Source organism: Tachyglossus aculeatus, chromosome 20 (genome assembly GCF_015852505.1).
Source record: "Tachyglossus aculeatus isolate mTacAcu1 chromosome 20, mTacAcu1.pri, whole genome shotgun sequence".
Classification (NCBI taxonomy): Eukaryota; Metazoa; Chordata; class Mammalia; order Monotremata; family Tachyglossidae; genus Tachyglossus; species Tachyglossus aculeatus.
The window spans coordinates 31,590,542-31,611,501 of record NC_052085.1 but is presented as its reverse complement, the minus strand read 5'-3'; the positions used below and the strand labels follow the sequence as shown (position 1 = coordinate 31,611,501).

Sequence of the window (20,960 nt, the reverse complement as noted above, 5' to 3'; positions counted from 1 at the left end):
CCATCCGCCAAGCTAGCTCTCTTCCTCCCTTCAAGGCCCTGCTGAGAGCTCACCTCCTCCAGGAGGCCTTCCCAGACTGAGCCCCTTCTTTCCTCTCCCCCTCGTCCCCCTCTCCATCCCCGTCTTACCTCCTTCCCTTCCCCACAGCACCTGTATATATGTATATATGGTTGTACATATTTATTACTCTGTTTATTTATTTATTTATTTATTTTACTTGTACATTTCTATCCTACTTATTTTATTTTGTTGGTATGTTTGGTTCTGTTCTCTGTCTCCCCCTTTTAGACTGTGAGCCCACTATCGGGTAGGGACTGTCTCTATGTGATGCCAATTTGTACTTCCCAAGCGCTTAGTACAGTGCTCTGCACATAGTAAGCGCTCAATAAATACGATTGATTGATTGATTGATTGATAGTAAGCGCTCAATAAATACGATTGATTGATTGATTGAGACAGACAACAAAACATATTAACAAAATAAAATAAATAGAATAAATACGTACAAATAAAATAGAGTAATAAATCCGTATGAGACAGACAACAAAACATATTAACAAAATAAAATAAATAGAATAAATCTGTACAAATAAAATAGAGTAATAAATCCGTACAAACATATATACAGTCAATCAATGGTATCTACTGAGCGCTCGCTGAGGGCAAAGCACCGTACTAAGCCGGACGAGTACGATAGACTCGAGCCCAATTTTAGACTGTGAGCCCACTGTTGGGTAGGGACTGTCCCTATATGTTGCCAATTTGTACTTCCCAAGCGCTTAGTCCAGTGCTCTGCACATAGTAAGCGCTCAATAAATACGATTGATTGATTGATTGAGACAGACAACAAAACATATTAACAAAATAAAATAAATAGAATAAATCTGTACAAATAAAATAGAGTAATAAATCCGTACAAACATATATACAGTCAATCAATGGTATCTACTGAGCGCTCGCTGAGGGCAAAGCACCGTACTAAGCCGGATGAGTACGATAGACTCGAGCCCAATTTTAGACTGTGAGCCCACTGTTGGGTAGGGACTGTCTCTATATGTTGCCAATTTGTACTTCCCAAGCGCTTAGTCCAGTGCTCTGCACACAGTAAGCGATCAATAAATACGATTGATTGATTGATTGATGGAACAGATCTGGCAGAGGTGTTCCCTGCTCCCAAGGAGCTCAGAGTCACAGCAAGCTTAAGATACTCCACGGCCTTGGGGAGAGCGTGGGCAACCCAGGGCCCTCCGTCCTGGGCCGCGGCCCACCCTGTGTCCGACGGTCTTACCTCAATCAATCAACTGTATTTATCGAGCGCTTACTATGTGCAGAGCACTGGACTAAGCGCTTGGGAAGTACAAATTGGCAACAAATTGGAAGTACAGATTACCTCGGTGTAGCCGGCTGTTGTCCACCGCGGGGAGAGTGTTTCGCCGGGGGATGGTGGTGGCCGCCGAGACCGTCCGGCCGCCGTCCCGGGGCCGCTGCTGGGGGCTGCCCCGCCGGGGCGACTCCGCCTGCCCCGGTTTGGGGGGCCGCGGAGGAGGGCTCTTGTCGAGGGCGAATGTCCTGGGGATCTGGTAGGTGGAGAGCGGGGTGGCGGGGCCTTCCGGGGAGTCCAGAGCCAGGTCCCGGAGCACGCGGCCCAAGGCGAGGCCGGCGGCCTGGTGGGCCGACCCCTCCTCGGGATCGGAGTCCGGGGGTCCCGAGGAGGAGCCCAGCCGCCTGGGGAGGTGGCAGGAGCCGTCCCGGAGGTCCGAGCGGTGCCGGCTCGGCTTGGGCAGGCTGTAGAAGCCGTGGGCCGGGCCCCCGGCCCCGTTCACGCAGTGGCCATTGCCTTGGGCCGGCTTCCGCCCGGCGCCGTCGCCCCGCACGAAGCACGAAGACCTGGTGCCCTGAGAGAAGCTGGCGCTCCTACAAGGCGGGAAGGAAGGGGGTCATTCCCTCCCGCTCCACTGGCCGTTGGCCTCTCAATCCATCAATCGTATTTATTGAGCGCTTACTGTGTGCAGAGCACTGGACTAAGCGCTTGGGAAGTCCAGGTTGGCCACAAGTTGGCCCAGAGGTAAGCAAACGCGAGGAGCAGCGTGGCTCAGTAGGAAAGAGCCCGGAGGTCATGGGTTCGAATCCCGGCCCCGCCACATGTCCGCTGTGTGAACTTGGGTGAGTCGCTTCACTTCTCTGGGCCTCAGTTCCCTCATCTGTAAATGGGGACTGACTGTGAGCCCCACGTGGGACAACCTGATCATGTTATTTCCCCCCAGCGCTTAGAACAGTGCTTTGCACATAGTAAGTGCTTAATAAATGCCATTATTATTATTATTATCATTATTATTATTATTGGCCTCCTGCCCTTCACAGAAATGGCCACGAGGTGGCGACGGGAAGCAAGATTTGAGCCAAGCCTGTGGACGAAGTAGGGGGCAGTGTGCGCATGCGCAGCCTTTTGGGGGTGTAATAATAATAATAATAATGGCATTTATTAAGCGCTTATTATGTGCAAAGCACTGTTCTAAGCACTGGGGAGGTTACAAGGTAATTAGCTTGTCCCATGTGGGGCTCACAGGCTTAATCCCCATTTTACAGATGAGGGAACTGAGGCCCAGAGAATCAATCAATCAATCAATCGTATTTATTGAGCGCTTACTGTGTGCAGAGCACTGTACTAAGCGCTTGGGAAGTCCAAGATGGCAACATATAGAGACAGTCCCTACCCAACAGTGGGTTCACAGTCTAAAAGAGGGAAGTTAAGTGACTTGCCCAAAGTCACACAGCTGACAGTTGACAGAGCCAGGATTTGAACCCATGACCTCTGACTCCAAAGCCCGGGCTCTTTCCACTGAGCCACACTGCTTCTCTAGCGCTTACTATGTGCAAAGCACTGTTCTAAGCGCTGGAATAATGATAATAATGATGGCATTTATTAAGCGCTTATTATGTGCAAAGTACTGTTCTAAGTGCTGGGGAGGTTACAAGGTGATCAGGTTGTCCCACAGGGGGCTCACAGTCTTCATCCCCATTTTCCAGATGAGGGAACTGAGGCCCAGAGAAGTGAAGTGACTTGCCCAAACTCACACAGCTGACAATTGGCGGAGCAGGGATTTGAACCCTTGACCTCTGACTCCAAAGCCCAGGCTCTTTCCAGTGTATTCATTCATTCATACATTCAATCAATCACATTTATTGAGCGCTTACTGTGCGCAGAGCCCTGTACTAAGCGCTTGGGAAGTACAGGTTGGCAACATATAGAGATGGTCCCTACCCAATTCATTCAATAGTATAATAATAATAATAACAATAATAATTGTGGTGTAAGTAATAATAATAATAATAATAACGATGATAGCATTTATTAAGCGCTTAGTATGTGCAAAGCACCATTCTAAGTGCTGGAGAGGTTATAGGGTGATCAGGTTGTCCCATGGGGGGCTCACAGTTTTTAATCCCCATTTTTCAGATGAGGAAACTGAGGCCCAGAGAAGCGACAGTTGGCAGAGCTGGGACTTGAACCCACGACCTCTGACTCCAAAGCCCGGGCTCTTTCCATTGACCCACACTGCTTCTCTGCTTCATTCATTCAATCGTATTTATGGAGCGCTTACTGTGTTTATTACTCTATTTATCTTACTTGTACATATCTATTCTATTTATTTTATTTTGTTAGTATGTTTGGTTTTGTCCTCTGTCTCCCCCTTTTAGACTGTGAGCCCACTGTTGGGTAGGGACCGTCTCTATATGTTGCCAACTTGTACTTCCCAAGCGCTTAGTCCAGTGCTCTGCACACAGTAAGCGCTCAATAAATACGATTGATTGATTGATTGATTGATTTCAGACTAAGCCCTGGGCAGATACAGGATAATCAGGGGAAGCAGCGTGGCTCAGTGGAAAGAGCCCGGGCTTTGGAGCCAGAGGTCGTGGGTTCAAATCCCGGCTCTGCCACTCGTCAGCTGTGTGACTTCGGGCAAGTCACTTCACTTCTCTGGGCCTCAGTTCCCTCATCTGTCAAACGGGGATGAAGACTGTGAGCCCCACGTGGGACAACCTGATCACCTTGTATCTCCCCCAGCGCTTAGAACAGTGCTTGGCACATACTAAGAGCTTAACAAATACCAACATTATTATTATTATATGCCGGCTGCTGGCCACGGGAGCCCTCCAGAGACCTAGGCTTGCCTGGGACTTCCCAAGCGCTTAGTCCAGTGCTCTGCACACAGTAAGCGCTCAATAAATACGATTGATTCATTGATTGGGACCAGAGGCCAAGCCCTCACTTAGGGGCCGCTGTTCTGCGGCCTACGCTTCCAGTCCAGCCCGCCCCGTCCAGCGGCTCCCTTCCGGGCCCCGGCCCGCGCCGTACCTGGTGTTCTCGGCCCGCCGGCTGACGCACTGGTGCAGGAAGAGGTAGTCCTGAGGGGCACTGGTGGACAGCGGGGCCTGGGCCGGGGCCGGACCGGCGTCCAACGTACAGAGCGCCGGCTGGCTGGAGTGGACGGCCGGGCCCGAACAGTTGCGCTCGGGGAGCGGGAACGCGGCCTGATGGCACCAGGCGCCGCTGACCTCGGCGGCGGCGGCGGCGGCAGGCGACGGGGAGGCTCGGGGCCCGGCGCGGGCGTTCCACGGGGCATCTGTGGAGAAGAGCCCGGGCTTTGGAGTCAGAGGTCATGGGTTCAAATCCCGGCTCCGCCACGTGCCAGCTGTGGGACTTTGGCCAGGTCACTTCTCTGGGCCTCAGTTCCCTCATCTGGAAAATGGGGATGAAGACCGTGAGCCCCCCCCATGGGACCACCTGATCACCTTGTAACCTCCCCGGCGCTCACAACAGTGCTTTGCACATAGTAAGCGCTTAATAAATGCCATTCCTTGTCTTCCCTCCCAAACCTTGTCCTCTCCCTGACTTTCCCATCTCTGTTGACGGCACTACCATCCTTCCCGTCTCACAAGCCCGCAACCTTGGTGTCATCCTCGACTCCGCTCTCTCATTCACCCCTCACATCCAAGCCGTCACCAAAACCTGCCGGTCTCAGCTCCGCAACATTGCCAAGATCCGCCCTTTCCTCTCCATCCAAACCGCTACCCTGCTCATTCAAGCTCTCATCCTATCCCGTCTGGACTACTGCACTAGCCTTCTCTCTGATCTCCCATCCTCGTGTCTCTCTCCACTTCAATCCATACTTCATGCTGCTGCCCGGATTACCTTTGTCCAGAAACGCTCTGGACATATTACTCCCCTCCTCAAAAACCTCCAATGGCTACCGATCAATCTGCGCATCAGGCAGAAACTCCTCACCCTGGGCTTCAAGGCTGTCCATCACCTCGCCCCCTCCTACCTCACCTCCCTTCTCTCCTTCTACTGCCCAGCCCGCACCCTCCGCTCCTCCACCACTAATCTCCTCACCGTACCTCGCTCTCGCCTGTCCCGCCATCGACCCCCGGCCCACGTCATCCCCCGGGCCTGGAATGCCCTCCCTCTGCCCATCCGCCAAGCTAGCTCTCTTCCTCCCTTCAAGGCCCTGCTGAGAGCTCACCTCCTCCAGGAGGCCTTCCCAGACTGAGCCCCTTCTTTCCTCTCCCCCTCGTCCCCCTCTCCATCCTCCCGTCTTACCTCCTTCCCTTCCCCACAGCACCTGTATATATGGATATATGGTTGTACATATTTATTACTCTATTTATCTATTTATTTATTTATTTTACTTGTACATTTCTATCCTACTTATTTTATTTTGTTGGTATGTTTGGTTCTGTTCTCTGTCTCCCCCTTTTAGACTGTGAGCCCACTGTTGGGTAGGGACTGTCTCTATGTGATGCCAATTTGTACTTCCCAAGCGCTTAGTACAGTGCTCTGCACATAGTAAGCGCTCAATAAATACGATTGATTGATTGATTGATTATTATTATCTGCCACGGGGCGGAGATGGGCAGACGGCTTAGGACAGATATCGTGGGGGAAGGCCAACCTCCTCAACCTGCAGGGCACCTCAGCCCCAGACCAACGGCGTGGCCTGCCGTGGGTGGGACCTGGGTTCTGATCCCAGCTCCGCCACGTGCCTGCTGTGTGACCTTGGGCAAGTCACATCACTTCTCTATGCCTCAGTTCCCTCATCTGGAAAATGGAGCTTAAGACTGTGAGCCCCGTGTGGGACGGGGACTGTGGCCAACCCAATTATCTTGTATATATCCCAGCATAGTTCCTGGCACACAGTAAGCACTAAACAAATACCACTTATTATTATTATTATTATTATTATTATTATGCACTAAACAAATACCATTTATTATTATTATTATTAGTCACTAAACAAATACCATTTATTATTATTATTATTAAGCACTAAACAAATACCACTTATTATTATTATTAAGCACTAAACAAATACCATTTAGTATTATTATTGTTATTGTTATTATTATTATTATTAAGCACTAAACAAATACCATTTAGTATTATTATTATTATTAAGCACTAAACAAATACCATTTATTATTATTATTAAGCACTAGACAAATACCATTTATTATTATTATTAAGCACTAAACAAATACCATTTATTATTATTATTATTGTAATTATTATTATTATTAAGCACTAAACAAATACCATTTAGTATTATTATTATTATTAAGCACTAAACAAATACCATTTATTATTATTATTAAGCACTAGACAAATACCATTTATTATTATTGTTATTATTATTATTAAGCACTAAACAAATACCATTTATTATTATTATTAAGCACTAGACAAATACCACTTATTATTATTGTTATTATTATTATTATTAAGCACTAAACAAATACCATTTATTATTATTATTATTATTAAGCACTAAACAAATACCATTTATTATTATTATTAAGCACTAAACAAATACCATTTATTATTATTATTGTTATTATTATTATTAAGCACTAAACAAATACCATTTATTATTATTATTAAGCACTAAACAAATACCATTTATTATTATTGTTATTATTATTAAGCACTAAACAAATACCATTTATTATTATTATTAGCTGAGCCTTGAGCTTCCCGCCTCCTGAGGCCCTTAGCAGGCTCAGTGAGTGGATGAGGTCCGGCTAAGTTAGCGCCACGCAAAAAGCCGGGGTCCAGTACAGTATCCTGCCCCCAGCACAGCGCCCTGTACATTCATTCATTCAGTCGTATTTATTGAGCGCTTACTGTGGGCAGAGCACTGTACTGAGCGCTTGGAAAGTTGGCAACATATAGAGACGGTCCCTACCCAACAGTGGGCTCACAGCCTAACAGAATGTACAATATCAATCAATCGTATTTATTGAGTGCTTACTGTGTGCAGAGCACTGGACTAAGCGCTTGGGAAGTCCAAGTTGGCAACATATAGAGACAGTCCCTACCCAACAGTGGGCTCACAGTCTAAAAGGCACTCAGCACAGCACCCCGTAAACAGGAGGCATCCAGCAGGCCCCCGGCTCAGCATGTTGCCCAGAGCTGCAGCGGCCAAAACCACACTCACTGCAGGTGCCCAGTACAGAGCTTTGTACATAGTAGATGCCCGGCAGAGCACTGAGCACAGCCAGGGGCTGGCAGCACCCCGCACAGAGTGGGCATTCAATAAATACTATACTGCTGTACTGATCGATGGTTTGGGCCCCTTAACGTCACTCAGCCCTTCAGTCCCCACAGAGCCAGGAGTAGTGCTGTCCTGGCCACAGCGACCGGACATCTTGAAATGGCCAGGAAAGTCACGATTTCTGGTCATTAATAATAATAATAATAATAATAATAATAATAATAATAATAATAGCATTTGTTAAACGCTTACTATGTGCAAAGCACTGTTCTAAGCACTGGGGAGGAAACCCACATGGGGTTCATCCCCTTACTCTATTTATTTACTTTATCTGTACATATTTATTCTACTTATTTTATTTTGTTAATATGTTTTATTTTGTTCTCTGTCTCCCCCTTCTAGAGTGTGAGCCCGCTGTTGGGTAGGGGCCGTCTCTAGATGTCGCCAACTTGGACTTCCCAAGCGCTTAGTCCAGTGCTCTGCACACAGTAAGCGCTCAATAAATACCGTTGAATGAATGAATGAATTTTACAGATGAAGTAACTGAGGACCAGAGAAGTGAAGTGACTTGCCCAAAGTCAAACAGCTGAGCGTGGCTCAGTGGGAAGGGCCCGGGCTTTGGAGTCAGAGGTCATGGGTTCAAATCCAGGCTCCGCCAACTGTCACTTAACTTCTCTGTGCCTCAGTTCCCTCATCTGTAAAATGGGGATGAAGACTGTGAGCCCCCTGTGGGATCACCTTGTAACCTCCCCAGTGCTTAGAACAGTGCTTTGCAAATAGTAAGCGCTTAATAAATGCCATTATTATTATTATTATTATTAATTGGTGGAGCTGGGACTAGAACCCATGACCTCTGACTCCCAAGCCCGGGCTCTTTCCACTGAGCCACGCTGCTTAGATTGCTCAAGACACACAAGGGATATGCCCGGGAGTCTGCCTTTTTAAAAACGGTATTTGTTAAATGCTTCCTATGTGCTAGGCACTGTGCTAAGCCCTGAGGTAGATACAGGATAATCAGGTTGGCCACGGTCCCCGTCCCACACGGGGCTCGCAGTCTTAATCCTCGTTATACGGATGAGGGAAATGCGGTATAGAGAAGTGAGGTCTTAGTCTTTTAGGCTGTGAGCCCACTGTTGGGTAGGGACCGTCTCTATATGTTGCCAACTTGGACTTCCCAAGTGCTTAGTACAGTGCTCTGCACACAGTAAGTGCTCAATAAATACGATTCATTGATTGATTGATTGATAGTCCAAGGTCCCAAAGCAGACAAGTGGCGGAGTGGGGTCCGTCAGTGTCCTGGGCCTGTGCTCTAACCATTAGGCCACACTGCTTCTCTTGGTCACATCATCATCATCATCGTCAATCGTATTTATTGAGCGCTTACTGTGTGCAGAGCACTGTACTAAGCACTTGGGAAGTACAAATTGGCAACATATAGAGACTGTCCCTGCCCAACAGTGGGCTCACAGTCTGAAAGGGGGAGACAGAGAACAAAACCAAACATACTAACAAAATAAAATAAATAGAATAGATATGTACAAGTAAAATAAATAAATAGAGTAATAAATATGTACAAACATATATACATATATACAGGTGCTGTGGGGAAGGGAAGGAGGTAAGATGGGGGAAGGAGAAGGGGACGAGGGGGAGAGGAGGGAAGGGGCTCAGTCTGGGAAGGCCTCCTGGAGGAGGTGAGCTCTCAGTAGGGCCTTGAAGGGAGGAAGAGAGCTAGCTTGGCGGATGGGCAGAGGGATTGGGGGCATTCCAGGCCCGGGGGATGACGTGGGCCGGGGGTCGATGGCGGGACAGGCGAGAACGAGGCCTGGAAGTGGCTCCCAGGGGCCCCTCTAATCTGGACCCAGGCTGTCGGAGCAGGTGAGGAAGACCCGGCGGGGGCATTGCCAGCAGCCGCTGGGTCAATGTATGTGCCCGGTGCCCGGTTACCGCCTCCACCTCCGACTTAGCCCCTCGCCCCCCGTCCTGCCATCTCTGAGACAGGCTGAGAAAGCTGGCACCATTCAGGCCCGGCCGGGGCGGGGTGGGGGCTCAGGCTCCTCGTCTAGACTGGAGATAAGGCCGGGTAAAACTGGGAAGGTCAGCCCAGTCCGTGAGTTTTTCCTTCTGGGTGTATCCCTTCCCTCCCTCAGCATCATTCCTGGCCCCTTACACAATCACATTCGGAAAGCCGGCCCAGCCCTGCGGCCCTCCCCCCACCCCAGAGCCATCACCAGCATTTTCTGGAAGGAGAAAGGCCTGACGTCGCCTGGCCGAACCCCCGCCCCCAATCCTTGGCAGCCAAGGCCAACTTGGTGGAAAAGACGATCTTGGGTGGGAAGAGGTTCGGTCCTCCTGAGGCGGCCTCCGCGGGCCCCGGGAGCCATCGGAGGGGGGCCGTGCTGGACCACTGGGTTGGGCGGATGGTGGGGCGGGCGCGGTCCAGCCGCAGCCCAAGGCTGGGAGGAGCGGCCCCCGCTGACCTCACGGACCCGGGGGAGCTCAGCGGGAGACGCTGGCTACAGTTCAAGCTCTGTGAATCTCCAGCACAAGGACTGGAAACCATGGGTGGGACGGGGACTGGGTCTGACCTGATTATTGGCTACCTCCTCTGGTGCTTAGCACCCAGCAACAAACAGCACAGTTGGGATTAGGCTGTGTGGGCCCTTTATTTTCCAGCGGCGACAACGGCCACCTCACCCTGGGGGTCAAAGAGAGGCCGGGACCTTCACCTCCACTTCATACGGGGGAGACAGAGGCCCAGAGAAGGGCAGCGACTCGCCCGAGGACACGCGGTCGGTCAGTAGCCGAGCCGGCCTCAATCTGGATGCTCCAGTGTCCAATTCCGTGTTCTGACCATGAGATTACCCTGCCCAAGCCCTCCATCACCTTGCCCCCTCATTCATTCATTCAATTGTATTTATTGAGTGCTTACTCTCACCTACGTCCCGCCTCTGTCCCGGAAAGCCCTTCCTCTCCGCATCCAACGGACGATCGCTCTCCCCACTTTCAAAATCTTATTAAAAGCACATCTCCAAGAGGCCTTCCCCGACTAAGGCCTCATTTCCTGTTCTCCCACTCCCTTCTGCATCGTGCTTGCACTTAGATTTGCACCCTTTAATCACCCCTCCCTCAGCACTTATGTACATGTCTGTCATTTATTTAAATTCCCGTCATTATACTCCTCCTGTCTGTAAGCTCACTGTGGGCAGCGAACGCGAATGATCGATCTATCGGCCCCAGCTGAGCCGAGAGTGTCATGCTTACTCTCTACGTGTTTTGCTTTGTTGTCTTTCTCCCCCTTCTAGACTGTGAGCCCATTGTTGGGTAGGGACCGTCTCTATGTGCCGTCGACTTGTATTTCCCAAGCAGTGCACACAGTAAGCGCTCAATAAATACAATTGAATGAATGAATTGGGATTCAATACCTGTTCCCTCCTTCTCAGACTAAGACCCCACCGTGGATCAAAGATCCCCCAACAGATCGTGAGCCCGAGCCCGGGGACGGACAGAGTGCGGGGAGGCGCGGGCTTAGGACGGGGAGGATCGGGGGCCGACGGAAGGCCCTGGCACAGTGCGGGGGCGGAGGGTGAGAGCTGAGGGCGCTGGGTTGGCAGAAGAGACAGATCGTCCCGAGCCCGCGTGTCGCCGGGAGCCTTTTAGCGGAAATCGATTCTTTGAAGGACAAAGTGGGGGGCAAAGGCGGGGAGAGGAAGGATCCGGGGGGAGGGGGAGCTCAGGGGATAGAGTCCCTGCTCAGCAGCGGAGATGGGGACGAACTGAGGCCTGCCCTCTGTCCTCTCCCCATCTGACGGTGACCAGGAGCCTGGTCTCGGGAGGCGGGCCGACCTTGGCCCAGCTGCGGGGGGCAAGCGGGTGCCCCCGGCAAGCCTGGGGCTGCCGACTGAGCGGAAGGTCACGGTGGCACGAGTCAGGCCTGGCACCAGGACTGAGCAAGACGAGGCCAAGACCAGGAAGAGGATGGGCCGAAACCGGGCAGAGCCCAGGCGGAACACACACATTAAACCGGTACAGAGCTCTGCACACGGAAGGCGGCCAGTACAGTGCTCCGCACGGGAACAAGGCTCGGCACACAGGAAGCCTTTGGAACAGGCAAGAACAAGCTGGCCCATCTCCCCCGGACTCTTCTCCTGGCCAGTGTGGGGCAGAAAGCGGGGTGTTGGAGGGTCCACCTATTCAAGATGCTGACCGAAAGCCAAATATCTCCAGGGAACTAGCGGGATGCTCCCCGGAACCTCAGAGGGGAGGCGCGGGGCAGGAGGGAAACGAAACGCCCCAAATCGCACACCCCAGCTGGATCTCGATCATGTGATGTCCATGGAATTTCTCCCAGGGGGCTGGAGGGGAAGGAGGAGGTGGAGGAGGAGACAGCAGAAAAGAGATTTCACAGCTCCGAATATCCAGCCTTCCGGCTGCTTTCTTCAAGGATGGCGTTATCCAACTTGCCTTTTTGATTTTTTTTTAAAGGGGAAGAGAAGCGGCACGGCCTAGCAGGAGGAGCACAGACCTGGGGGTCGGAGGATCTGGGTTCCAATCCCAGCTCCTCCTCTTATCCGCTGTGTGAACTTGGGCAAATCACCGACTATCACTGTGCCTTAGTGCCCCATCCACAAAATGGGGATTAAAGCTGTGTACTCATGAGGGACATAGACTGAGTTCATATTCATCACTTGGTATCTATCATCTGGCTCATAGTAAGTGCTTAATACATGCCATTTAATAAACAACAACCAAAAAGCTCTCCCAAAGCGAACAAAAATATAATAATAATAATAATGATAGTATTTGTTAAGCACTTACTATGTGCAGAGCACGGGGGGGGGATACAAGATGATCAGGTTGTCCCAGGTGGGGCTCCCAGTCTTAATCCCCATTTTACAGATGAGGGAACTGAGGCCCAGAGAAGTGAAGTGACTTGCCCAAAGTCACACAGCTGACAATAATAATAATAATAATAATGATGGCATTTGTTAAGCACTTACTATGTGCAGAGCACTGTTCTAAGAGCTGGGGGGGATACAAGGTGATCAGGTTGTCCCATGTGGGGCTCACAGTCTTAATCCCCATTTTTCAGATGAGGGAACTGAGGCCCAGAGAAGTGAAGTGACTTGCCCAAAGTCACCCAGCTGACGTGGCGGAGCCGGAATTTGAACCCATGACCTCTGACTCCTAAGCCCGGGCTCTTTCCACTGAGCCACGCTGCTTCCTCAGAACTCAAACCCTGTCATTTCTGCTCCTAGTACAGTGCTCTGCACACAGGAAGCGCTCAATAAATACGACTGAATGAATGAATGAATGCTCTCTGGGAGAAGCTCAGGTAGAAAGGTTGAGGGGGGGGACCGGGAATGAACCTCAGGATGGAAAACAAGGCCTTTGGATTATCTAGGGATTTTGATTATCCGTGCCTTTCCTCACTGCCATTGGCATGTGATTGTTTTGTTTTGGTATCAAGTGCTTTCTATGTGCTGGGCACTGTACTAAGCACCGGAGTAGATATAAGTTACTCAGGTTGGACATAGTCCACGTCCTACGTGGGGCTCACGGTCTTAATTTCCACTTTACAGATGGGGGTAACTGAGTTACAGAGAAGTGAAGTGACTTGTCCAAGGTCATACAGCAGACACGCGACAGAGCCAGGATAAGAACCCAGGTCCTTCTGACTTCCGGGCCCTTGCTCTATCCACTAGGCCATGCTGCTCTTCCGTTCCAATGGGGTCCCCGGGTTCCCGATATTTACTCATTTTTTAGACCGCAAGCTCCCTGAGGGTAAGGATTATGTCTGTCGGGTTGCCCTCTCCCAAGCGCTTAGTGCATTACTCCGCTCACGGTCTTAGTTTCCCCTTTACAGATGGGGGTAACTGAGTTACAGAGAAGTGAAGTGACTTGTCCAAGGTCATACAGCAGACACGCGACAGAGCCAGGATAAGAACCCAGGTCCTTCTGACTTCCGCGTCCTTGCTCTATCCACTAGGCCATGCTGCTTTTCTGTTCCAATGGTGTCCCCGGGTTCCCGATATTTACTCATCAATCATCAATCGTATTTATTGAGCGCTTACTATGTGCAGAGCACTGTACTAAGCGCTTGGGAAGTACAAATTGGCAACATATAGAGACAGCCCCTACCCAACAGTGGGCTCACAGTCTAGCGTCCCACTAGACTACTCATTTTTTAGACTGCAAGCTCCCTAAGGGTAAGGATTATGTCTGTTGGGTTGTCCTCTCCCAAGCGCTTAGTCCATTACTCCGCACAAAGCGAGCGCCCAATAAGTGTCTGAATGGATTGAACACACTAGGCAACCGTCTCGTTGCTCCCTAATTTAACTTCTGACTCAACAGTCGTTTTGGGGGCTCTTTTTGCCATCGTCCCCCCTCCACCCACAGTGCCCTAACTCTGCCATTAAGGCCCTGCTGAGAGCTCACCTCCTCCAGGAGGCCTTCCCAGACTGAGCCCCTTCTTTCCTCTCCCCCTCGTCCCCCTCTCCATCCTCCCGTCTTACCTCCTTCCCTTCCCCACAGCACCTGTATATATGGATATATGGTTGTACATATTTATTACTCTATTTATCTATTTATTTATTTATTTTACTTGTACATTTCTATCCTACTTATTTTATTTTGTTGGTATGTTTGGTTCTGTTCTCTGTCTCCCCCTTTTAGACTGTGAGCCCACTGTTGGGTAGGGACTGTCTCTATGTGATGCCAATTTGTACTTCCCAAGCGCTTAGTACAGTGCTCTGCACATAGTAAGCGCTCAATAAATACGATTGATTGATTGATTGATTGATTGACCTTGGCCACCACCGGCCTAGCTGTCTACTCTCCCGCGTCCCCACTGTGAAGGCGGCGAGGCAGGTCTGGGGTGCCCAGGGTGCAGGCCTCCGGAGACCCCCGCCCGTCGGCACCCGGGGCTCGATCTGTTCCCGGAGGGAGGCCGAGGGGAGAAAAGGAGGCCGGGAGACGGCACTGGACAAGACAGCGCAAGCACACAGAGTTCAGTCCCGCCCTGCCTTGACCCCGCAGTGGAAACATGGCCGGGCAAACAGCGGACGTATTGTCCTGCGCTTCCGAGCCCCGGCCCCTCCTCCGCTGCTGCAGGCTGCCAGCACCTCTGCCGGGGGAGGCGGGGGTCGAGGGGACGGCTCTCCGGGGAGCTGCCTGTGGGGAGGGGCTGCCCGTGTCCGCCTGCTGATGGTCAGAGACCTCGTCCTCCCCCGGGGAACGGTAGCCATGGTCACCAGCTCCCGGCCCGGAGACACGGGGCAGAGGGGTTGGTCGCCGGGGCGGGCAGAGGGGCCGGCCAATGGTGGGAGGCAGGTGGTCAAAGATCCAAAGTCAGCCCCACGCACGGAGAGAACAAATGGGCTCCCCGCGACTGGCCGGTGCCCCCTTGAGTATGGAGTGGCAGGTGGTCTCAGCTCTGAACCACCTCGCCCGCTTCTCCTGCCCGTAGAGGACCCGCTTCCCGCCAGGAGTCTCGGCCTGCTTCCCCTCTGCCCGGCCTGGCCACCGCATTCCCGGGGTCCCCCCCGGGCCCCTTCTGGCCTTCCCCCTCACCACAGCGGCCAGTGGGAGTTGGGAACAGTGGCCGGAGGATCTGTGCCACGAGGTGGGCGGGCCCGGCGGGAATCCTGAAAAATAGCCGGCCACCGGCAGGGCTCCAGCCTGGCCTGGGCACCACGACCACCTAAAAGGCCTTCACCACATGCTCCCCCCCACCTCCCGGCTCCCCGGCCATCTGTGCGGTGTGCCTGTCTGTACACGTGGCAGGAGCCCGGGACGCGCGCCCACGTGCTCACGCTCTCGGCCCGGCCCCCGGTACCCGCGTTCTCCTCGGCCTGGTTGAAGCCGCAGATCTGGCAGATGCTCTGCACCCACTGGCTCATCTCCTCCTCCGTCTCGGCCACCAGGTAGAAGGTGCGCTCGCCGGTCTTGAGGTCGAACACGAAGCTGTCCTGCAGCTCCTTCTTGCTGAAGGCCAGGCCGGCGTCCACCTGCTCACACAGGCTCAGGTTGATGACGCGCAGGGGCCTCTTGGACCGGTCATTCTTGTAGTACTCCAGCACGTCGGGGTCCCCGCTCATCCGCCCGCTCCGCAGGACGAACCAGCGCTTCTTCCACGCCTGCCGGGGGACGGAAGAGGAGGGGAGACACCCCGTGAGTCCTGGCGCCGAGCGGGCCCTGGGAGTCCACCCATCCCTCCCACCGGTGGTCTGGGGGTCAGAGATCGATTCTTCGAACTCCACCAGACTCGATGGAGTGCTTCCAACAGTGCCGCAGCAAGTGCTCAGTCAACACCAGTGATGGTGGAGAAGTGGAGACCGTGGTGATGGAGGCCTTCTTGTTGACCAGTGAATCCCCTCCCTCACCACGGGCGACTGGGCGTAGCAGGGTCCTAGATCAATGCGCTTCTTAGCGGCCCCCACCCTGGGCCCCCCGTCCCCGCCAGATGACAGTTGACTCTGCCCCAACCCCCCTCCCCGCCCACAAGAAGGGGCAGCGCAGCTGCTGAGCACCGAGGGCTCGAGAGCCGGGAACCTGACAGCACGGCGGGGGGCTCCGACCACAGCACCTGCTCAGGGTGGCAGCTAGACTCACCCCTGCTCCCCTCCCCGCACGGCCCCCCTCGATGAAACGCAGGAGGGAGGGACCACAACCTCGAGGAAGGGTGGGAATTTGGGCACAACACTGGCGGGCATCAGAGCAGGATGTCCCACTGGAGAAGTCCACCCAGGGAAAGGGGATGCGCCCGGCGATGCCAACCTCCGGCTCCTCGCTCACCCGGTTGCCCCAATCTGGACTCCCTTCCCCTGCAAATCCGCCCGCTCTCAAAGCCTCCTGAAATCCCACCTTCTCCAGGAGGCCTTTCCTGACGAAATTCATTCACTCATTCATTCCCTCGTATTTATGGAGCGCTTACTGTGCGGCAGAGCACTGGACTGAGCGCTTGGGAAGTCCAAGTTGGCAACATCTAGAGCCGGTCCCTACCCAACAGTGGGCTCACAGTCTAGAAGGGGGAGACAGAGAACAAAACAAAACCCACTGTTGGGTAGGGACTGTCTCTATATGTTGCCAATTTGTACTTCCCAAGCGCTTAGTACAGTGCTCTGCACATAGTAAGCGCTCAATAAATACGATTGATGATGATATTAACAAAATAAAATACATAGAATAAATATGTACAAATAAAATAGAGTAATAAATCCATACAAACATATATCCATATATGCAGGTGCTGTGGGGAGGGGAAGGAGGTAAGGCGGGGGGGGATGGGGAGGGGGAGGAGGGGGAGAGGAAGGAGGGGGCTCAGTCTGGAAAGGTCTCCTGGAGGAGGTAAGCCCCAAGTCCCATTCATTCAATCATATTTATTGAGCGCCTACTGTGTGCAGAGCACTGTACTAAGCGCTTGAACCCAGCTCCATTGTGAGCGCTAAGGTAGAAGCGTGCCATCAATCCCACTTTCCATTACTTATTCAGCTCCCCCACCCTGACGGAGTCAAGCTACGACCTGCCCTCTCCTTGTAGCTTTTGACTTCCTTGTCTGCTTTTTGATCAATCGATGGCATTTATTGAGCACTTACCATATGCGGAGCACTGTACTAAGTGCTTGGGAGAATTCAACGGAACCAGCAGACGTGTTCCCTGCCCAGAATGAACTTGATGGCAAGAAACATGCTTCTGTGAGACTCTCCCTAGCATTCAGTACAGTACCTAGCACTCCATAGGTGCCTAGTAAATACCAAGAATTGGTGGCTAGGCGCTCAACAAGTACCAGTGATTAATCGTCAGGCCCCAGATAACCGCCATTGATCCTCCAACCGAATGATTGAGGTTGGAATCATCATCTTCCTTAATGGTATTTATTGAGCACTTACTGTGTGCAGGGACCTGTACTATGTGCTTGGGAGAGTACAGTACAACAGAGTGGCTAGATAGGTTCCCTGCCCACAGTGAGTTTACAGTTTGCGGGGGGGAGACAGACATTCATAAAAATAAATAATTTATATGTAAAATGGAATGCAACCTACAGAGCCCAACCCCTGCTGCTGCTCTGCTCCACTGGGTGTGGCCCTGGTCCTAGCTCCTCCCTTTTCTCATGACAGATGCTAATAATAATAATAATAATAATTATGATGGCATTTATTAAGCGCTTACTATGTGCAAAGCACTGTTCTAAGTACTGGGGTAGATACAAGGCAATCAAGTTGTCCCACGTGGGGCTCACAGACTTAATCCCCATTTTCCAGATAAGGTAACTGAGGCACAGAGAAGCTAAGTGACTTGCCCAAAGTCACCCAGCTGACAAGTGGCAGAGACGGGATTTGAACGCATGACCTCTGACTCCAAAGCCCGGGCTCTTTCCTCTGAGCCACGTTGCTTCTCTAATGAGGTGAAATGGTGGGGGGGTCTCTCCAACTAATTCCCCCCTGCCTGTCGAACTTTCCCACGGGAATTCATGGGATAATTCATTAGGTGAATTATCAACAATAATTACAGCAAAAACAACGACAATAATAATAATGTTATTAAAAAGGGGAAGCAGCCCGGCCTAGTGGAAAGAGCACGGGCCTGGGGGTCCGAGGACGTGGGTTCTAATCCTGGCTCTGCCATGTTCGTGCTGTGTGACCTTGGGCAAGTCACTTCATGTCTCTATGCCTCAATTACATTATCTGTAAATGGGCAATAAATCCTGCTCCTTCTGACTTAGACTGTGGTAGGAGAGGGACTCCTCTCCCTCTAGAGAGTCCCTCTCCTCTAGCCAACCTCTTTACCTTGTATCTACTCTAGTGCTTAGTACAATACTTGGCACACAGCAAGCGCTTAACACGTACCAATGGAAAAAAAAAAGAGCTTAGTATATGCCAAGAATTACGCTAAGTGCTGGAATGGATACAGTACAGTCAGAGCAGACACAGTCCCTGTCCCACATGCGGCTCACAGCCCGAGTGGGAAGGAGAATCCCATGCCCATATTGCAGGTGAGGAAGCGGAGGCACAGGGGAGTGACGTGACTTGCCCAGGTCAACCAGCAGGCAAGTGGGATTAGAATCCAGGTCCTCTGACTTCCAAGCCCAATAACAAAAAAAAAAATTACATCTCTGTTGAGAAACACCTAGGGTACCGGGGGCAGGGGGAGGGAAAATGACAGGAGGGCGTTCACTGCTATTAGGATGCAGGGGATTCACTGCTCATTCCTCATTCTATGCACTTAGGTCTGGACTCTTTGAGTGCTTGATAGTCAGCCCGACCCACCGAACTTATGCCCACATGTGACATATGTGACTTATGTCCACATTTATTACTCTATTTATTTATTTATTTATTTTACTTGTACATATCTATTCTATTTATTTTGTTGGTATGTTTGGTTTTGTTCTCTGTCTCCCCCTTTTAGACTGTGAGCCCACTGTTGGGTGGGGACTGTCTCTATATGTTGCCAATTTGGACTTCTATGTTGCCAATTTGGACTTCCCAAGCGCTTAGTACAGTGCTCTGCACATAGTAAGCGCTCAATAAATACGATTGATGATGATAGGAGGGGGCGAGGTAATGGAGAGCCTTGAAGCAGAAGGTGAGGAGTTTCTGCCTGATTCGTAAGTTGACTGGGAACCACTGGAGATTTTTGAGGAAGTACATACAGATTTTCTAGACTGTAAACCCGTTGTTGGGTAGGGACCGTCTCTATATGTTGCCAACTTGTACTGCCCAAGCGCTTAGTACAGTGCTCTGCACATAGTAAGAGCTCAATAAATACGATTGAATGAATGAATGAATGAATGAATGTGAATTTTAACATCGGTCTTCCCCTCTAGACTGTGACGGTTTTCTTTGCCTGGAAGCTGAAGGTGTTTTTTTGTGTGTGTGTGTAAACATTCATGTCTTTGTGTGTGAGCTCAGCTAAATCAAGCATAAGATAAAGAGCATCTCCCTCCGGTCCCCTCCTCCTCCTCCTCTGTTCTCTGTCTTCCCTCCCCCCTCCCTGCTTCAGAGAAGTGGTTTAACTGTTTTCTCCGTGGGTGGACAAAGGGGTGTTGTTTTCCAAGATTTCCTGGGAAATGTCTTTTCTCCTTCTGCTATCCGCTTGCCACGGTACTATAAACCGTGAATCCTCCTGAAACGCTAGTGACCGCCCAGCGCCACAAGCCGAGATTGTCTCCGGCTTTACCGCCACGGCCTAGCGGACCCGGGGCAAGTCACTGAACCTTTTGGCACCTCAGTTTTCTCCTCCATAAAATGGGGTTGAGATCCCTGTTCTCCTTCCCTCTGAGATGGTGGGTGCTGTGGGGGATGAGGACTATGACCTGATTATCTTGTATCTACCCCAGTGCTTGGCAGTGTTTAGCCCACGATGAAGTGCTCAAGCAATAGCCTTAAGTCAAAGTGTTTCGAAGTAGTGTGGCCTGGTGGATACAGCACAGGCCTGGGAATCAGAAGGACCTGGGTTCTAATCCTGCCTCCTCCACTTGTCTGCTGTGTGACGTCCACTTCACTTCTCCACGCCTCAGTTGCCGCCTCTATAAGATGGGGATCGATACCGTATCCAACCTGCCCACTTTGGTTCTATCCCAGTGCTTAGAACATCGTCTAGCATGTCTTGTACTCTCCCAAGTGTTTAGTACAGTGCTCTGCACATAGTAAGTGCTCAATAAATACTATTGATTGATAGTTGGCACTTAAGAGCTCACCTCCTCCAGAAGGCCTTCCAACACTGAGCCCCCTTTTTCCTCTCCTCCTCCCCATGCCCCCCGCCCTACCTCCTTCCCCTCTCCACAGCACCTGTATATATGTTTGTACAGATTTATTACTCTATTTATTTTACTTATACATTTTTACTATTCTATTTATTTTCTTAATGATGTGCATCTAGCTTTATTTCTATTTATTCTGATGACATGACATCTGTCCACATGTTTCGTTTTGTTGTCTGTCTTCCCCCTCTAGACTGTGAGCCCACTGTTGGGTAGGGACCGTCTCTCTATGTTGCCGACTTGTACTTCCCAAGTGCCTGGTACAGTGCCATGCACACAGTATGCGCTCAATAAATACGATTGAATGAATGAACAAATATCATAAGAAAAAGTAGCTGGGCGCCTTGTCAGGCTGGAGACATCGGCCGGCCATCGCCAACGAACTGTGTGAGGGTCAGAGCCGCCACCTCAGGCCCAGACCCCCTTTGCAATCCTGCCATTTCAGAGTTGGGTCACTCGCCCCTGGGGCAGTGGACCCTTTTGAGGGGGTGGGCCCCGCAGGGGGACTCTATGCTGGCCCGTGGGGGGACCGGGGCATTTAGTGAGCGCCCACTGGGAGTGATCTGCTCCGGCGTGGCCAACGAGGCCCGCATCCGGCGACACAGAAACCCCAATCCCAGAGGTCTGGGCCCCGGAGCCGCTCC

General features: G+C 51.4%; 1 protein-coding gene across 1 annotated transcript in view; it reads right to left on the bottom strand.

The window, feature by feature from the left end:
* GAB2 (GRB2 associated binding protein 2) overlaps positions 1–20,960 on the bottom strand; it is a 50,994-nt gene that overhangs the window by 11,756 nt on the left and 18,278 nt on the right. Inside the window, 3 exon segments of the mRNA XM_038762089.1 lie at positions 1,391–1,914; positions 4,358–4,625; positions 15,391–15,691. Coding sequence (XP_038618017.1) covers positions 1,391–1,914; positions 4,358–4,625; positions 15,391–15,691 — 1,093 coding nt within the window.